Source organism: Sinocyclocheilus anshuiensis, unplaced genomic scaffold (genome assembly GCF_001515605.1).
Source record: "Sinocyclocheilus anshuiensis isolate Anshui unplaced genomic scaffold, SAMN03320099.WGS_v1.1 scaffold3329, whole genome shotgun sequence".
Classification (NCBI taxonomy): Eukaryota; Metazoa; Chordata; class Actinopteri; order Cypriniformes; family Cyprinidae; genus Sinocyclocheilus; species Sinocyclocheilus anshuiensis.
The window spans coordinates 62,535-82,030 of NW_015557070.1; the positions used below are offsets into that span (position 1 = coordinate 62,535).

The 19,496-nt window shown below is 40.2% G+C and overlaps 3 protein-coding genes across 8 annotated transcripts in view; 1 reads left to right on the plus strand and 2 right to left on the minus strand.

The window, feature by feature from the left end:
- Window positions 1-660, minus strand: part of LOC107676712 (endoplasmic reticulum resident protein 27-like) — a 7,734-nt gene extending 7,074 nt beyond the window's left edge. The window contains exons 1-2 of the mRNA XM_016471356.1: window positions 453-660; window positions 116-204 (exon numbers count right to left, since the gene is read on the minus strand). Of these exons, the coding sequence (XP_016326842.1) occupies window positions 116-204; window positions 453-510 (147 nt within the window). The 5' untranslated portion in view covers window positions 511-660. The remainder of the gene's footprint in view (window positions 1-115; window positions 205-452) is intronic.
- A 2,418-nt stretch (window positions 661-3,078) lies between these two features.
- Window positions 3,079-4,381, plus strand: LOC107676721 (retinal cone rhodopsin-sensitive cGMP 3',5'-cyclic phosphodiesterase subunit gamma-like). 2 transcript variants are annotated; one of them, XM_016471372.1, is made up of 3 exons: window positions 3,079-3,175; window positions 3,777-3,930; window positions 4,014-4,381. In XM_016471372.1, the coding sequence occupies exons 2-3, from the start codon at window positions 3,789-3,791 to the stop codon at window positions 4,088-4,090; spliced, it is 219 nt and encodes a 72-aa protein (XP_016326858.1). In that variant the 5' UTR covers window positions 3,079-3,175; window positions 3,777-3,788; the 3' UTR covers window positions 4,091-4,381. The 2 variants fall into 2 exon arrangements, with proteins under 2 accessions (XP_016326858.1, XP_016326859.1); XM_016471373.1 differs by lacking the exon at window positions 3,079-3,175 and adding an exon at window positions 3,185-3,261.
- Window positions 4,382-7,015: 2,634 nt separating this feature from the next.
- Window positions 7,016-19,496, minus strand: part of LOC107676720 (RNA binding protein fox-1 homolog 2-like) — a 40,042-nt gene continuing 27,561 nt past the window's right edge. For 4 of the 5 annotated variants that reach the window (XM_016471366.1, XM_016471371.1, XM_016471368.1 and 1 more), the window contains 7 exons: window positions 14,528-14,615; window positions 14,376-14,432; window positions 11,472-11,628; window positions 10,947-10,989; window positions 8,901-8,983; window positions 7,242-7,338; window positions 7,016-7,167 (listed from right to left, as the gene is read on the minus strand). In XM_016471366.1, coding sequence (XP_016326852.1) covers window positions 7,123-7,167; window positions 7,242-7,338; window positions 8,901-8,983; window positions 10,947-10,989; window positions 11,472-11,628; window positions 14,376-14,432; window positions 14,528-14,615 — 570 coding nt within the window. In that variant the 3' untranslated portion in view covers window positions 7,016-7,122. Of the gene's footprint in view, window positions 7,168-7,241; window positions 7,339-8,900; window positions 8,984-10,946; window positions 10,990-11,471; window positions 11,629-14,375; window positions 14,433-14,527; window positions 14,616-19,496 lie in introns of those variants that run through there. The other variant, XM_016471370.1, reaches the window with a different exon arrangement.

A 19,496-nucleotide genomic window follows, 5' to 3' on the forward strand; every position in this document is an offset into this window, starting at 1 on the left:
CACACACACACTCACTCACTCACTCACTCACTCACTCACTCACTCACTCACTCACTCACTCAGACACACACACACACACTCAGACACACACACACACACACACACACTCACACACCTCAAAGAAGCCGATTACAGCCACTTCTACAGAGTCGATGAAGGCTTCGGCCGCAGGAACATTCTCCAGTCTGAGGATGGATCCGCTCTCTGAAGATCAACACAAATAGATCGGCCTGACAGTGATGCATGAATCCAAAATGTCTCATGATATTACAGTAGATGTTTCAGCAGTGACAGACAGACTGTGAAATAGGTGGAGAGATCTAATATTGAGTGATCAGGCACATTTATATGAATCACTCAAAAAAAAAAAAACTCAGGAACCATAGCATTTCTGAAGACTACAGAGAATAATCCTGACATTTAATGATGTTTAAAGTCGTATGGCACCTTACCTTCATCGCCTGCGGTCACACACACAGTCAATAAAGAAAACACAGTGAGAAAGATCATGCTGACTCTACTAGACCTGGACAGATGGTGAGAAGAGAGAGCAGAAGCCCATGGGTTGTGTTCTTGTACATCGAGGTCACCACTGATTGGTGGACGTGTGTGAATCGGACAGGTGTGTGGCTCACGCTCCGGACAAACACAGAGATTACGTGTCACTCAACACACACACGTTTGAACATGAACCTCACTGCAGAAACACACTACTGTCAAATACCTTCAAGTAGGAGATTTGCAATGAGACTCAAGAAAGCTGGACATCAGAAGATCTCTGCTTCATTTGTCATATTAAGAAATATTTTTATTCAGAATATAAATTGCTTCTTTTTATGGATTATCATAAAACACACCAAAGACACGTGGGAGTGAAGTTAGGGGTGTATTTCGTGCTCTGAGCACACAGAGAGATGCTTACAGGTGAATCCGCAGTGGAAACACACGGTTTGAGACAAGGACACCGCTTCTCTCCAGTGACTGCAGATGCAATGTTTTTGGGTGAAATCATGTTTGATCTGTGTTTCTAAATGACATTTAAATTAAGTCAGTATTTAGTACAGCATATAGTAGAGGAGATCAGGCAGTGTTGTAGTTTGAGCATCACTAACTCAGTGCTTATGATGTGTCTCACGGTCAGATCATGGACTTTAAATGTTGTGCATCAATTTATTGTGGAATAAAATGTGCAAATATGCTAAAAGTAACTATTAAGCCACCCCAAAACAGATATATTTCCTGAAACAGGCTATGAACTCTATGAATGCTCAGTCTATCAGCCGTGAAATCAGCAGAAGAACACTTGAACGTGTTCACCTCAGCATCTGCTCAGATGTGATGCTTCTACAGATATCATGTCTGTCATCTAACATTCATTAACATGCTCAAGATGTGAAATTATACTTTTTATTGTCACCTCAGGGAGCCGCTGGTGGTGTTTGTGCTCATTTGGTTAAACTGGTGTGTTCCAGTTAAACAGGTTCATGTCAGGACTAAGATTAAGAGCCTCTTCTCACTGCAGGATCCAAATACTCAGGATTTAAAATAGAGCTAATGCTCTGCTCAAAGAACTGTTTTCATATAGTTACGCAACATTTAACCCAGAGGCTACAGCAGCATCTTCAGTTTCTTTTATAGGCACAAAGATCCAATGCTGCCTTCACATGCTATCAGAATGATCATAAATACAAGTTGCATAGTCGGGAATTGGACATTAATGGCCTCTCAGGTCATATTTAGGCTACTTTTGGGAATCTGAGTAAATTTTGATACCCATGTTTCCAAGTTGGATGGACAATAACTTTTAAACATGGCGGATGAGAGATATCACTCGTGACTGTTAAGATTTATTTGGTTTTTCTTACAACTTTGCTGTTGTTACAGTCATATATTTACATTTATATAAACTATGCACGCTGTATTTATTGTACACAGCAAAAATAGCATTGATTTGACTGACACTTCAGATTCTAGATAGCTAACAATAAATGGGACACTACATTTTAATCAAAATCTGGAAGATATTATCTAAATATCTTCAATAACTTTAGGCTTTAATAAGATTTCCCAGAGAAACAGGCAAGAATGAACCTGACGTCTCTGATTCTGATTCTTTCAAAGCATTTGAACGCGAAGTGGGATGTAAATCTCTGATTGCATGTGAAAGCAGCATAAGACAATCTCTCATTAGCTTTAGCATCCCTGATCTGCACATAAACCCCACTGAAAGACCACGAGCACCTCATCAGAGACAGATTGAACACGTGTCACTGCTAAAACAAGACAGCAACAAATGAACAAACACATGTGAGAACACTGCAGTATTTGTTAACGGGCAGACAGTAATTATACAATCACCTAAATGACCGTCAGGACAGCCAATCAGGATTGTGGATTAGAGCTACTTATTCTTGAATTAGCAAAGTTCATCTCTAACCGTATGTGTGTGGGATCAGGGCGATCAGGTGTGTTATTCTCACAGTATCAGCTGCTGGGTTTTTTAAGTTGCTCAAAGCTAAAAACAGATGCGAACGGTGGATCCTCTTCACTCTCAGCAGACACGGGTCAGAGAAAAGACTGAAAACACTGATCTGAGACCAGAAACAACTCATAAACTCAACACAACCTCACACCACATCTGAGCTTGGTTTAGTCGACAAAAAGCATTTGTTAGGCAATGAATGATACTCTTATAAATGTACAGTTGGACAAACACAAAATGCAAACAGAACTAGTTATTTTTAGATTTAGGATAAATTTGTTTACTGTTAATTTGATTGGTCTTATAGTTTTTGTTAATGCATTTAATATAAAAAAATAAAACCACATGATGCAGCATGTGCTGAGAATATGAAATTGCATATTAATCAACTAAATGGCCATGCGAATACATTGATCATATTTCAGCACAGCTCATGTGATCATGATCGTAATGACATCAATGTGGACATGTTACACTATGACTGTTTCCACACACGTGTCCTCACCAACACACAGAGCTTAAAATACTCCAGGTGTCCAGCTTAAAATACTCCAGATCCCTCTATCTGTTTCTGTGAGAGGAGGTGTTTGAGGAGCAGGAGATTAGATGAGCGCTATAAAAGCGTCCGGCAGACACACTGGACACCAGCTGAAACCGAGACACAGAAGAAGAACCAGAAACTCCAGCAGACAGGTAAGAGATTCACTTCACCTGAGACAGGAGACAGAAACACAGCTACAGCACGACATACTGAGAAAACTACCATTACACACAGTCAGGTAACATGCTGCGGTATTTCAGCATTATTATTAGTTAATACACAACACCTGAGAGCAGAGAGAAGAGGAGAAAACCACCAAAGAGACAAAACATAAAAACAACACCGATAAACTTTCAGTGGACTGACAAAGAGCAGATAGAAAATAAACAGAACGACTTGCCTATAGACATTCAGTTAAACATTAAATAAAGACACTCTCTACAACAGCCTCAAACTGAGAATCAGACTGACTGCATTTCTTTGTTTGAAGCTGAACTGTACAGTGCAGTGAAAACCAATTTGTCTGTATACATCACAAGGCAAACAGATGCTGGTAAATATACTCACTCATTGTGTAACCGGCAGATTAGGATTAACAAAATCCCAAAATGAGAAGATTAACAGCAAATGTGTTGAGGACATGAGTACAGAGTGAGAACGAGATCAGATGAGGGAACATTTAAAGCTCTAATGGAGAGAAGCGTAACACAGATTCAATATAATCACTTTTTAAAGGAAACCTTTATGTTTTAGTAAGTGGCAGACATGGACGTACCAGCACCTGTTGAGAAGAGAGGACCCCCAAGGTTCAAGCAGAGGACCGCTCGCACTTTCAAGAGCAAGGCTCCCAAACCCGGACAGAAAGGCTTCGGAGACGACATCCCTGGAATGGAGGGTCTTGGCACAGGTAAGTGACAGGCAACGAGAGTATCAGATATTGGTTGTTTCAGTATAACCTGACGGCTTTCTTTCTCTGGTTTTTGGAAACAGACATCACGGTGATCTGCCCCTGGGAAGCTTTCGGCGACATGGAGCTTAGTGTTCTGGCCAAATATGGGATCTTGTAGCCACCTCATCCATCCTCCTGCTCTCTTCCTGAGATCATCCATCAGCCAGTATCACTAGTTTATAGAATCGTCCGTTCACGTCAAGACTGAACCGGCAGCAGTCGCTCTCAGGCCAACACACAAAGAAGATGGGATGTGATCAATAGATTGGGGAAAATAAGGACAGTAACTCTTTCACCACAAGGTCTGGCTCTTCACTGGAGCTCTTAGGAGGAATCAATCTCACAGCCACAATATCATTCAGTCTCGCTTTCCTAATGTGGTAGAAAAATAAAGAACTGTTCAAATCAACTTTACTTTTTTGAACCGTAAATATGATTGTGTTTGTGTCAATCAATTCATCATGGTTAATTAGAAACCACTGATTTGTCAGTAGAACACTAAAATAAATATTTTCCCTACAAACGTTTTCTAAAATTGTAGATTATACGAACCTGAGATTTGCACCGTTTTATTATCTTTTCTCACTACGTCACGTAGCATTGCTGTGAAACTCCGCTCAGGGAGCCGCGCGCTTTTCTGAGGTGAGAATTTCACTTCACAACATTTGTTTTAAATGAAAATTCGATTAAATAACATGAGCGTAATGATGCAGGAGTTCATTAGTTCGAAAGGAAGAAATACAACTGGATATTGGATTAAAAAAAAAAGCTAAATATAAGATAAAGTCTTCTCTCTATCACACACGACGGAAAAGAGGACAGTCGACAGCTGAAGGATGTTATATAAGATACTGAAGGTAATAAACCATAAGTTTAGCTCGCATAAATGTAGAAACACTAAGATTTAACCATCAGCAATATGCCATTATTTACAATTTGACATTACAGATTTACACTTTCAGCCAAATAAGATTACTTTACATCGAGACCAGTATCTCATGAAGACTCTTTCACAATGTTCACCTAAAATTATTTGAGAATTTCTCCCTATGTCCATCTACAATTTTAAAGCAGTCAACTGAAATCAAAGACCCATCGAGTGGTTGTTTTAAAAAAAAAACATTTTATATGGACATTTAGATACAAATTACATCACAAATGGAATCAGAATATGTAGAGAAAGAGTTCAACTCAAAAACACGGTTACACTGTAAACCAAAGGAGAGTATGTGGAACGGGTATCATATTCATAAGGTGCGAGAATGGAGAATAAAAGAGATGCCATCTTTAATCCTTTACTGCACAAATGGAGGGATTTCAGCCTTCTCACTCCATCATCAGAAGACGAGCGTCATGCGAGAAACCCGTCTCAGAGCAAAGAACTCTGCAGGAGAAACCAGCGAAGGACAGAAGGAGAGAAACCAGCAGATCTGCCGCATCTTTAAAAGCCAGAAGTTCAGAATTTAGGAGCCGAGATCATTTTAATCTCTTATAATACTGTGGAAAGTGTATGCATAGACTGCAAGTACCATTTAAACAAGAAACTAATAAAATAAAGCTGTCTGGGTTAGTGTTCAGACTGTGGTCAGTTTTTCTTTAGGCCAGTATCTTAGTGTCAATGAAACACGGCCCTCATCCTCTCAAACAAGCCGAGGCGAAATTTCTTCCCAAACTCTAAAATGGCTAAATGTTTTCAGTCCTGGACCAGGATACAGTTACACCTAGAATCTACTGAAACGCATGATGTCCTGCAAAAAAAAAACAAACAAAAAAAAACATGAAATGCAGGTGTTTTCACAGATAAAGAAACCGGTCACGTGACCAGGCTGCAACTCCATGTCCAGCTATTCTGAAATAATTAATGAGCCACTTCAAACAATATCAAAAACCTATTCATACAAAACAAAATAAACCAAATAATAGAATTACAAATACGTTTACACACAAATCAAGAATGTGCTTGACTTTTCTTTGGAACCAAAATAAAAAAAAAAAGCAAAATACCAATATACTGAAGGGAAAGAGGACACGCTCTGCAAGAAAGACAAACAATACTATGCGTTTCTCATTTAAAAATCGACAACTTTTTTTGATCCACTTTTCTGAGATTTGGGCTGAAAGTTGCATATTTTACAAAACTATGCTAATAAAAGAGCTTGTCGATATTCCACAAGAAGGGCTCTTCGATCCCAAAATCTGAAGGAAAAAAAGTATTTTCTTAGCATAATTTAAATACTTGCTATAGTCATTATGCCGTATTTCTGTGTATGATTTCCTGCCCTTCATCAAAGCCAACACACACAACCATGAGAAACTAATGACGATAATAATCAATAATAATAATGATAATGTTTGGTAAAATTTCATGTCTATTCTAGTTTACTTGCATATAATGACTATTTAATTTTAAAGGTACGCCTCTTGAAATTGGTCTGAACGGAGGTACTGTTTAAAGAACAAAGCTTTCAGCAAGACGGGTTATTATGACACATCGTCCCGTTGGTGTGCGTCACACTTCAGTGATCTGTAACAGCTGTTGGAGTTGCCTTTCATCCATGATCTTTCCAGAGAGAGGAAGACCATGACGGTAGTCTCTCATCACGCCGCTGTATTTGGGATTATAGCATCGTCCTCTCTTACAGAGCTGATGGGATCCACCAATTTCAAGATGATCCTTAAAACGGAGATAAGAGCGGTCCAGACGAATGTCTATATTTCTTAAAGAATATTGATAATTATTGTAGTGTGAAACAGTGAAGGGTGACGTAAATGTGTTCACTGCAGTCCTGACGCTCTGTGCACATGTAGTTCAATGGCCACTAGAGGCAGTCTAGAGCCGTTACTGCATGCATATGTGCAGAGAGACCAGCCAAAGGAAGAAATGATTTGAGCTTCTCAGTCAGAGATCTGTTACCATTTAGTGTTCGACGTTGTCAGGTTTCCTTTTAAAAAAAAAAAGAAAAAAAAAAATCCAACTTCTTCGATGTATTGATTTATAGTTGCATTCCTTATTCAAAGTTCGTTCATAACAGACGTGCTTCGCTTTTTTTTTTTCTTTTTTTTTTTTGTCCAAGAGCGTGATTGGATTTTTCCCTCCGAGGTCAGCAGCCGTTGGTGAAGTTTCAGAGAGACAGCGAATCTGGAAGTGTATTAATATGGTGAGAACCGGTTGTATCCTCCTCTGTAGAGAGTGGCCTGCGAGAGAGAGGTTTGGTTAGAAAGCGTTTGAGGATCTGAGAGCGTGACGGAGAGATGGAGACGAGGCTTACCATCGCGCCGACTCCATACGCTGCTGCCGCCGCCGCCGCTGCCGGAGAAGCCGCTAGCGCAGCCGCATACGGATCTGCCGCGTACATGCGACCGTAGCTGCAAAACACAGAGATGCACACGTCTCAGAGAGAAACACATGACTAAAGCTCATAAAGCTCCGAGCTGTAAGCAGCATAGATATGCAGAAATGGCTAGCTGTATCTAATGTTCAGTGTGTGACATTTTAAAAGTTACATTGTTACACTCGTCGATGTCAAAACCATTGAGATGGCCAATCAAATCAAAGAAGGCGGGGCTTTACGGTTCACAGAAGCAGAACGTGATGTGACGTCAGATGCAACTAAACATTTACTATTTGACAACAGAGATGTTAAACAAGCAACAGTAATATCCAGCGATGCAAACTACTCAACTTTTTGTCAAATTTTGTCGATTTATATTGAAAATATATGCTGAATCCTCTTTATCTATAACTGAATGTGACGAGACAAGAGTGAGTTTGACATATTAGTCATACACGTGATAAAATATTATTTACTGTTTTTCTTTGTTTTTCATTTAATTTGTTCCATTTTAATCATTTAGTTCCTTGAAGAGATCGTTCACCCAAAAATGAAAATTCTGTCATCATCATCTCACCCTAATGTCGTTCCAATATGACCTTCCTTCATCTTTGGAAAACAAAAGAAGATATTTTTAATAAAAGCTGAGCGATTTCTTCCCCGCCGCTGAAACACATCCAAAACTTCAGAAACAATGCAAAAGTAATTCATTTTGAATCTCTGACTTTAGACTCGCATCAGATATCCATGCCGAAGTGAAGATATTTTGTCAATACATACTTATTTTTTGTTTTTGTGTTTTGTTTATTGGTTCATAAAATTGGGATTTAACCACTGGAGTCACATGGAGCACGTTTATGTTTTCTTTATGAATGTTTTTAAGTTGGAAAATTTTAGGTGAACACACTTTCACTGGAGGAACAGCAATCTCTCAGCTTTTTAAAAAATATCTTTGTGTTTGAAAATGAATGAAAGTCATACTGGTTTGGAATGACATGAGGTTGAGTAGATGATAGGGGCGTAACGGTACACGTATTTGTAAAAGTGGTTTACTGAACAAATTGCTCTTTTTTTAAATAAAGAAAATTTTCAGTATGGGTCTTTCGGTTCGGTACGCATGTGTACAAATACATCGTTTTAACCACTGCACGAGCGGAACTTCATTGGAAACATCCGGTTATATTGTTACTTTTGATAAGAAACAAAGTCTCATCTTTAAAATTGTCAATTTTTTCCCAGGAAATTCAAACAATAAATGCTATTTTGATGCTGTATATTTTTATAATTTAGAAGTTAATTTAAAAACTGCATTATGTGCAATTTAAATGTTTTTGCATACATTTTTTTTTTTTTTTAAGTTGAGTGTTGATTATTATATTTAAAAATAAATAGCAATTAAATTTAAGTTTGGGCTCTGTTGTTAACTGTAACCTTACAGTAATGTAAAACGGCTCCATGTAGTTTGGGGCATAAGCATGAGGTAGATTTTTTATCCCTAAGAATTTTAATTATAATTAAATTTATTTAAAGAAAGAGCAATTTGTTCAGTAAACCACTTTAATAAAAAATACAAAAATTCCGGTCTGAATCGCTCACCTGTCGCTGTATGCTGCCGCCGCCGCTGCTGTGGGACTCGCTACCGCCGTCGGCTGGGTGTAGCGATACGCGGTATAGCCGCTCTACAGAGACAAAACAACAGATGCACTTAAAATAAGCACCGGTGCAATGAGGCAGGTGAAGTGGTGAGTTAGCAGGGAAAAAAAGGACATGAACATGTTCAAGAAAAGCAAACCTAAAGTCCATTAACAAGCAATCTGCCACTGATGTTCAGTCAAACATAAACCGCATTCGGAGAACCGTACGTAAGTCTGTTACGCACTGTGAGTCTTCCTCAGTGGCAAACAATGCACAATCATGGAAAAAGAGGAGTGGTTTCTCTAATGATTAAGAATCGATGGTTTGTTTGTCAAAGAGGGAGACACAAGCAGAAATGGGGATCGTGAGTGCATTAGCGTCAGTGTCATCGTCACCCCCAAACACACAACCAGGGCTGATCAAACCATTTACTGGTGCCATATTCAGACAGACAGACAGATAGTGAGATTAGCAGAACATCCACACAACCACACAGACAGCATGCACCCCAAACTCAATACAATAACAAGCCATTTACGCCATTCTCTCCTCAGCATTCTACCCTACGGCCAATCAGGAAAATCTCCCATGATCCCTCACACTCCTGTGAGAGCGCAGCCGCCGAGGGAGGCAAGACAGAGAGAGAGAGAGAGAGAGAGAGATCTACGAGTGAATTAAGTGTGATTGCATGCCAACACAGATCGAGTTAACATGCCGCAGAGAGAGAGACAGGGACTCTGGGAAGGGGACAGAATCAGATCCAGTCTGACAAACCCAAAACATCCAGAGCCCTTAAAACTATGGTCTCGAATATCAGCGATGCACAACAAAAGACCTGCAGGAAGTCATTCGCTTGAAAACAGCGCCAGACAAAGAAGTGTAGAAGTGTAACTCAGAAGTGTAAATAATCTACCGCTGAGGGCTGGGCGGCGCGGCACTTGAGATTGAGCTGTACTGTTTTTAAGCTAACGCGGTTCAAGAAACATGGAGTACAGCAAAAGTAACGAGCAAGTCAAGAAGAAAAGGAAAAAACTCCTTTAGAAACATTTCACGAGCAACGGCACAAACAAACTATTCTACAGGTGTTCGGTGGCTCATCCAATCAAAACCGGTTTTATAATATGTGACCCTGGAGCACAAAACTAGTCATAAGGGTCAATTTTTCGAAATTGAGATTTATGCATCATCTGAAAGCTGAAAAAATAATAAATGTTAGGATAGGACAATATTTGGCTGAGATACAGCTATTTGAAAATCTGGAATCTGTGGGTGCAAAAAAATCTAAATATTGAGAAAATCATCTTTAAATTTGTCCAAATGAAGTTCTTAGCAATGCATATTACTAATCAAAAATTAAGTTTTAATATACTTACAGTAGGAAATTTACAAAATATCTTCATGCAACATGATCTTTACTTAATATCCTAATGATTTTTGGCATGAAAGAAAAATCTATAATTTTGACCCATACAATGTATTGTTGGCTATTGCTACAAATATACCCCAGCGACTTAACACTGCTTTTGTGCTGCAGGGTTACATATTAGTCTGACAGTTTTGATCTTGTGGTTCACTGAAAGAAAAAAGATGAAGCACCTGCCACACGATCATATAAACCGTTTTATATTGAATTCCCCGGAAGAAAACACTATCAAAAAAAAGAAAAATCAGTAAAATTACTGCTACTGTCAGACGGGTTTGTGATCGTTGCGCTCAGCCCTGCTAACGCTGTTTTTGGGTATTTTCTCTAGTACGAGTCGCTGCTGGGACGTTTGATGCCGCTGCCAAATTTCGAATCTGTTGATGAGAAACAAATCGAGTGATTCGTCTGATTCGGTTCAACTGATTCATTTGTCTCACTAACAGGATTCGTGTCTGCGCAGTGATTTTAAAGTATGTCTTCTTCAAAACGAAACGGCTCTGCGTGGCTACAGTTTTCAAGCACTCGGAAAGAGAGAAGGAAAGAGAGAGGAAGTAAAACCAAGAGACAGGAAGTGTCATACTTACATACAGTTCTGTAGCTCCATAAAACCCATCCTGGTACACCACACTGAGAGACAGAAAAACAACATGACAGCAAAAAGAAAAGAAAGAAAGATGGAAGAGCAAGGAACATAAGATTGGGAAAAAAAAAATGGTCAGGGCGCCACCATGTGGTGATCGAAGGGAAGAACAAAACAAAAGAAGATGAAGACCACGAAAAAGAGAAGGTGAAAACATTAATTCACACACATGCAGTGCACTTGGTCATAAAACAGAAAAAAAAAATGCCACTTTGATCCCGTTCAGAATCACAACACACTTGAACAGTTATAAAGTTACACTACATTTCCCATTAAACGGGTCACACGTCAGGGAAAATGGCATTTTTTGTGTCATTCGAGTGACTCTGATTGCATATTTACATCAGCTGGTCTCATTTTAGCAGAAGGTCATGCAGCATGCAGAAAACTAGAGAGAAATCAGATTTGCTGCGTCTGTGTGCACATGCGTGCATGCATGTATGAATGTAAGCCAGCACAGGTGTGTTACCCCGGGTAGGCCTGTATGGCGGGCTGAGGAACCGCGGCGCGTACCGCTCCGTAGACGGGACGCCCGCGACCCCGCAGGTGATGCGCTCCTCTGAAGGTCGCAGCTGTGGATGCGGCGGCTGCTGCGGCGGCGGTGGTGGGATACGGAAACCCTGGAACTACAGCCAGTGACATGATCGTTCCTGAATCACACTCTCACGCATTAAGGCCCGTTCACACCAAGAACGATAAAGTTCTAAAAACTGTTCTGGACTTAAGAGAATAGTGGACATCTATTACGATATAGAGGAAGGATATCACTGGGATTACTTTCAGAACGATGAAAATAAATCACTGACAGCTAAACAGGATTCATTAGAATTTCTCACGCATAGGGTTGGGTACCGAAACCCAGTATGAATATGGCACCGGTACCTATGTAACCAGTATGTACTAGAACCGAATCAGAACGCAGATTTCGGTACCTCATTTCGGTGCCATGCCTGAGCGATGGATTGAAATATTTGTCCTCTGGTTTTCTGAAACGGACGTAAGAAGCATCATCACCGGCACCGCACGTGAAAAATAATTTCCCGACTGAGAAAATGCAAGCGGAAAGCTCTAATAATACAAATCCAACACATCTTTGTAGTAACGAGAGTGTCCATGTTGTTTCCACATTCTGACTTAAAAGCACAACTCGGGAAACGAGAGCATCGAGAAGCGCGTGAATGCAGTAATCACACTTGCTCTGATGGCAGCAGGTAGCCTTCCGTTAACTAAGCTAAACATGCTTAAATTAAAATGCCTAAAGCTAAACTTCCCTTGTATTCACATTTCTAAACCTGTTGTCCAACAAAAGAGAACATTATAAACTTTTTACTCCACAACACCAGTCAAAGTTTCTTTAAAAAGAATACATCGATTAGCAATGGATTATAAATATACTTAATTATGAAAATACCAGAGATGGCTTGAATAACACAGATAAACTATATTGTTGCAGTCGAGTGTTTATTGTCTTTGTTTTATAATTCAAAACATTTATATGTTCTGTTTACTCAGTTAAAGCTATAATAGCCATGCCTTTGTCCATATAAGGGATTTCCTGGAGGGTCATGAGTTCGCTACTTCTATGACTGGATATGTGGATTTACTGTGCGAGGGCGCCCTCTGGCGTCCAGTATGAATGAAACAAACATTATGTGTTTATAGTGCTCCATACTGCTCACACCACCCTATTTTGGGTAAAAATAGATACACATATATTTCTCTCTAAAGAAATTTGTAGTAAACATATGATAATCCATATGTTGTTCTCCAGTGTACAGGAGTTTACATCACTTTAGAATTCCTACTGGTGGTGTGAATGCAACCAGGAAAATGTCCCTAGAGGAGCAATATAGATCTCTGTGAACCGTGCCTTGTTCCTATAACTAACCTCCTAGAACTACCTGGTACGAAAGCCCCTATTAAGAAATGTTTCCTGAGCACCAAATCAGCATATTCAAATTATTTCTGAAGGATCATGTGACACTGAAGGCTTGATTTAATAAGTATCGGTTCAGGCACCGGAACCATTTTAAAAGTATAGATTTGGCACCGGTATCGAAAAAAACCCGAACGATACCCAACCCTACTCACACATTGAAAATGGCAGATGAAATCAGATAAAGCTAACAGCATTAAACAGAGCTAGTTTCGACAACACTGTTTTGCCTCTTTTGCAGTAGGGCTGGGCGATTTTTTTATAAATTTTTCATTGAATGTTTTGTCACAATTTTATTTTTTATAAATCGAGGAATCACGATTTTGAATAGAAATATTACCAAACGTTAGAATTAGACACTTTGACAATATGTTGACAATGTTATTAACAGTAAAGAGAAAAGAATGATCCGACCTCATGTCGGCGCTCGTGATGAACCGCTCATGAGTGACCAGAAGCAGAATATATCACTAGATGCCGTTCACACTGAATGTGCTTTTGTGTTGAAAAAAATGCGACGCGGTCAGTGGAATAGGAGAAAATTCAGGAAGATGGGAGTTGAACTTCTTTTAACTTGAGCGGTGTGTTTTTAGAAAGCCGTTTCATGCAAGACACGCGAGCACAACAGTCACACGCGTATGTTCACATAGAAAAAACAACGGAAAAGCAGCGCAATCGAATGAAAACCTGTAAATAACTACTAGTGTATGTCTGATATTTCAAGTTTGCATCATGGTGACAGACTGAAAGCTGCTGTTGTTTTTACAGAGCATTTATAGTTAATAATAGTCTACTGGTGTTATACCTTCAGTCATTAAAGCAATAAGCCCGTGAAGCCATGGTTTACAGTGAATTTATAACAGCTAAGGGGCGTTGTTAGGTACGATGCGAAGCGGAGTCTAAAACCCCCTTAGCTGTTATAAATTCACTGTAAACCACGGCTTCACGGGGCTTATTGCTTTTATAAAACGGTTATTCCATATACGTAGTAAGGTTTCACAAAATAAAACAGAGCAAATAAAGTGTAATGATATTAATAAAAACAGTATTCTTCCACCAAACAATGTAGCTCCTCAGAAACAGTTGTGGTTGCTACAAAGTGGTTGCCGAGCAACACACAAACGTAAACAAAATTCAACAAGAACAGCAAAAACAAACTGATAATGACTAAAAAACTAAAGTTTATCGAGTTTTTAACGAATTCTCCGTGACGAAGAGCATCTGTTTTTCCTTTGGCTACTCGGACACTGCAGCACGCAAGCTTAGACTTACTGCTGGCTGGACGCAAATAGAGTCATCGTTACAGTGTGAACAGGCCTTTACAGTGTTGTTTACGCTACATGTCATCTCAAAACGTTCACCAAAACAAGAGTAATGATGCACTTCAACAGGAAGGCGAACAATCTGTTTGCACAGCGTTCGTGTTCAGCGTCTCACCTGCGTAGAGCTCCGGTGCGTACATCGCGCTCATCATAGGACTCAATTTCCACCCCGCTGAAGCCGAACAGAGAGAAGAGCCTCAGATTAACCACCTGGCCTCGTCGCTAACAACTGAACAAAACCTGAAAACTGTGGCGAGCTGGTTTTACCGTAGGGCAGCGTGCTGAGACCTTCTCCGTTAGTATATGGGCTAACCATCTTCTTATTGGTCATCACTCGAGCCGTAGCGTTGTTGACCTGTTCATCAGAGAGAGAACGAGCATCTGATCAGAGACGCAGAAAACAAAGCACTGGTGCATTCAATCTAGAGCTGTTCTTATCCAAACACCTGCAGTAAACATCATTCAATCGCTGAGAATTACGTCATTAACATGTGCTGAAGTTCACAAATCACCCAAATCTCAAAATTAAGATATATTCAAATTAAGTATATTTACAACTACAGCAGAAATTGTGGACTCATTGATATTCCCTTATATTGCTACATGCATCATAAAAAACTCCCACTGATTTTCAAACATCCAACACAAAAACCCAGAAATCAATGCGTAAAAGCAAACGAAAAACAGGGCATTCCATTGCTAAAAATGAAGGAGAGAGATAAATAGAGAGAAACAAAGAGATCACACATGACGAAATCAATACACTATGCACGGCTCTTAGCAAAATCACATTCAGCCAATTACAGTTCATTAACCAGAAATGAGAATATCAGCCAATCAGCAAGCATCAGATGCAGCCTATGGACCAATCCAAATACTCTGCAGCCTAATCCCGCCCCCTCGTGAAAAAAACACATCATCCGAGAAAGAAGGGGGGGGGTGCGTCAAATGAAAGGAAGCCTGTGATTGGTTGTTGTCAGACCTTATGAGGAGTGACGGAGTTTATGGGTGAGAGAGAGAGATGCATATGCTACATGTCACAATAAATGAAATCATGAAGACGGAAAACACCGGCAGGCATCAACACGGTTCTCTCACACGCTGAAGACCAATATGCAAACACCGTCACTCACACACACACACACACACAGTCCAAACAAGCTAGAGTCGCTCATCCTCACATGAATATAAGGGCAGAAATATCGTCTGAGGAACAATTTCGATGTGCGTGTATGTATTCAGGGGCGTTTTTGGCTCATAGGCTGTGCAATAATCAGCAGATATCTGGGCCTGAACTGGAGGAAGCATGATGATGATGACGATGATGATGATGATGGAGTGATTAAAACAATCACAAATGAAATGGAAGATGCGTGTTAGGACCGGGCGCCATGACCGTGTGAAGTGTGCCAATCACTAGAGAGCGTACTACTAGAGCATACTTTAAATAGAGTTAAACTGGACAAGGTTAACATGTGGAGTTAATTAAAGTTTCCAAGCAGCATCAATAAACACTATATGAGCTCCTGCTAATAAACCAGATTGTTCCAATGATTTCTAGGATGACTTAATTGCAACCACACAATCCCATTCTGGAGCACTGTGTGCTTTGTTCAGCAGCTTCTCGAAGATCTTGGCTGATCTGCACAAAACCCAGACCCCTCTGAGAGGAACTGGACCCCGTTCCCCAGCGTCTGACCTCACTGAGGTCCAACATTTAACTCTCTCCCCGGCTGCTACAACAGCTTCACTCTTCTGGGAAGATCTTCCACTAGATGTTGAACACGGATGCAGGATTTGGTCCCGTTCAGACTCCAGAGCATCAGTGAGATCAGACGCTGATGTTCAGATCGTAGCTGGCGCTCCAGCTGATGACAAGTTGATATTGTAAACTATATGTGACCCTGGAGCACAAAACCAGTCATAAGGGTCAATTTTTCGAAATTGAGATGTATGTATCAGCTGAAAGCTGAATAAATAAGCTTTCCATTGATGTATGGTTTGTTAGGATAGGTCAATATTTGGCTGAGATACAACTATTTGAAAATCTGGAATCTGAGGGTGCAAAAAAATCTAAATATTGAGAAAATATTTCTTAGCAATGCCTATTACTAATCAAAAATTAAGTTTTGATATATTTACAGTAGGAAATTTACAAAATATCTTCATGGAACATGATCTTTACTTTACTAATGATTTTTGGTATAAAAGAAAAAACGATAATTTTGACCCATACAATGTATTGTTGGCTATTGCTACAAATATACCCCAGCGACTTAAGACTGCTTTTGTGCTGCAGGGACACATATTATCCTCCAGCTCTAGTCTGCTAAATGCAACTATAATGACATGAAGATATTAAGATGTTATAAACATTATTTTTCTGTTATTGATGCAATTCAATCTGCTGTTTTATTCCATCATTATTACTTGCCAGATGCTACTGTAGAGTGTTGGTTTTAGTTTAGTAGCGTTATATTTCAGCCAAGTTTAAGGGTGCAACACAAATATTTAGTAGTGTGTAAGCTGTGACTTAGGATTCGCTGTAACCGGCTCCGGTCTGATTACATCACGTGAAGCTATTTCTGCTTCATTCATCTGTTAAAAGATCTGATCTTTTGGTTTGCATCCATCGACTTCCAAATGAAAAGAGATTTTTCAGAATTCACAGCTTTATGAAAAAAGCCACTGGCACATGCTTATTAAAATACACACCATTACCTCATTGGATTTCTGGGACAAACGAGTCCATATTATGAAGAATACATGCGGTTAGCGTGACGCGAGACTCTGGTCATAACGCCCAGCCCTAACGAGAGCTCATCAGAACCACAGGAGAGATGGAGGGTTTAGTGTGACGGTCAGTGCGTGGGAAAGTGTTAATGATCATGAGAGCGATGGAGAAAGGAGGAGCAATGGTGAGCGCTGGGGAGGGAATATCATTTCTGTCAGAATCTGTGGTCCTTAGCGACTATATTAACATGATGATGATTTCATAAAGCTCTTTTCCCCATGCCTCTGATGAACAGTGTATCAGGACAGACCTCAGGGAGAGATGCGCCTGCGCTAGCCGCGAACAGACGGAGGATGCGCTCGGCCAAACTTCACAACGAGGACTCGAACGCATCTCTGTTCCCTCCGAAAATAACAAGCTAATCAGTGCAAAAGAGCGAAAGACCACAGTTTGTAAAGCTGGGGAGGGCTGAGTTTAGATCTCAGGGGTTTGAGTTGGTGGGATTGATCAGGATGAAGCTGTACATACACAAACTTACCATGAGCCAGGAAACGGCGTGACGACACGCGAGCAGTTACCGTGGAGACTGACAACAACAACAACACACAGAAATCGTCAAGGGAACAGAAAAGAAAAGGAGAAAATAAACAAGAAGAGAAAAACAAACCCAAGAGAACCCAACAAAACTATGCCGAGAATGAGTGAACAACCAGAGAGGAGAGGAGAGGAGAGGAAAACAAAGCAACGTCCGGTGAGGAACTCAAAGTCAGAGAGGGGACATTCACACAACAACAGCAAGACAAATCTTCAGGTGATCAAATCTGTCTGTAGGAGCGCTAAAGAGCAGCCGCATTCATCTGTGTCACAGAGGAGGAGGAGAAAGGGACGAATGATTAGGCACACACACACACACACACACAATGAAAATGCAGCACAGAGCGAGTCTGCGACTGAGTCAAAGCTACGGGCCAAAATAGAAGCGAGTGGAATCATGTCTAAGAGAGCAGTTAGTGAGGCTAACATGCCGAGCTAATGACATCACTCAGGGGAGGGGCCTAGACAGTGACATCAGAGGCAAAATCAAAATAGACACAGGGACAGGAAGTGATGCAACAGACAGGAAACACAGTGAGAGTGCAGAGCTGGACAGACAGACTGGCCAGAGAGAGAGAGAGAGAGAGAGAGAGACATGAGTGAAGAGCTTGATGACTGCGCATCGCTCTCTCCACAGATCTGCTCTCCAGAAAACACAAACAAACATTAGGGTGTCATTACATACAACATAATAATATCATGGCAGATAATTCAACTTCTCTTCAAATTATTCAAATCAAGGGAATCTGACAGTGAAAACAATGGCATTCAAAAGGCAAACAAATGAATCTAAATGAAACTGATTGGGTTATAAAGTGCTGCTGCTGCTGCCCAGATTAAACCCGGTTTTCCTGCTTTCTGATGAATCTGATGGTCTGAAGCGATCAGACTCATGCAAACCCAAACGAAGCTTCGCCGCTGCGCTCCCATGCACAAACAGCCACGGACACCGGGGGGCGCTACAGAGCAACGGTGCAGGCGTCATGCATCTACACCAGGGGTGCCAAACTCCATCAGACACAGAGGATTCATGGGTAAAAAAAATCATTTTGTACAAAGGCTTGTGTGAGTCATCGTGTCCTGCAAGTAATTGCATGCAGCTATTAAAATGTGCACGTTTGAAATTGAATCTGGAAGACAAATGAAAAATATCACGGGTAAAAAGTGATAAATGACTCTTATAATACACTGATATGATTTCAAAAACAAATTTAATAGTCTCCTCAATTTTGATTTGCATTTTCTAATTAGCACTTTTGCATGCATGCTATCCATTTTATTTTATTTTTAATGCCGTCAGAAGCATGGCTATCTTTATGGTGAGAACAAATAAGTGTCATGCAATTAACAAAAAACTATATTTAAGATTAATACAGGACAAAAATGATAAAATGTACAAATGTTTTGTGTTTACATTAAAAAGGAGCTTGAGTGGAATGAATGCGTTTTATTTGGTTATTAAGTGAGTGATAATGTACAGTCAGCCAGTCATCGTGGCAGAATAAAGCCTGACAGCACGGTCTTGCACTGAAGTGGCTTTTATGATAATGGCCAGCTAACTGTAAATTATCCCCATAATAAACAGCTACTTACCGGTCAAAACGAGCTGGATGTGAATTACTGTATTCTTTTAGAATCACACTAATAGAGACGGCAGAGAGAGCGAGCGAGCGCAGCTTTACTAACACGAGCGGTCAGTTACACAGACAACAGAAAACATTCGGCCCACACGACTTCATGCAATTTAGCCTTTGACCTAAAATGAGTTTGACACCCCTGATCTACACACTTAGTCCTAAAACAAACGTCCTGATTAATTTAGAAATAAAAATGACTTCACTTGGGATTACAGCCTGAAGTGAGCAAAAAAAAAAAAAAAAAAACCTTATCCCCCCGTCTATTAGAGAC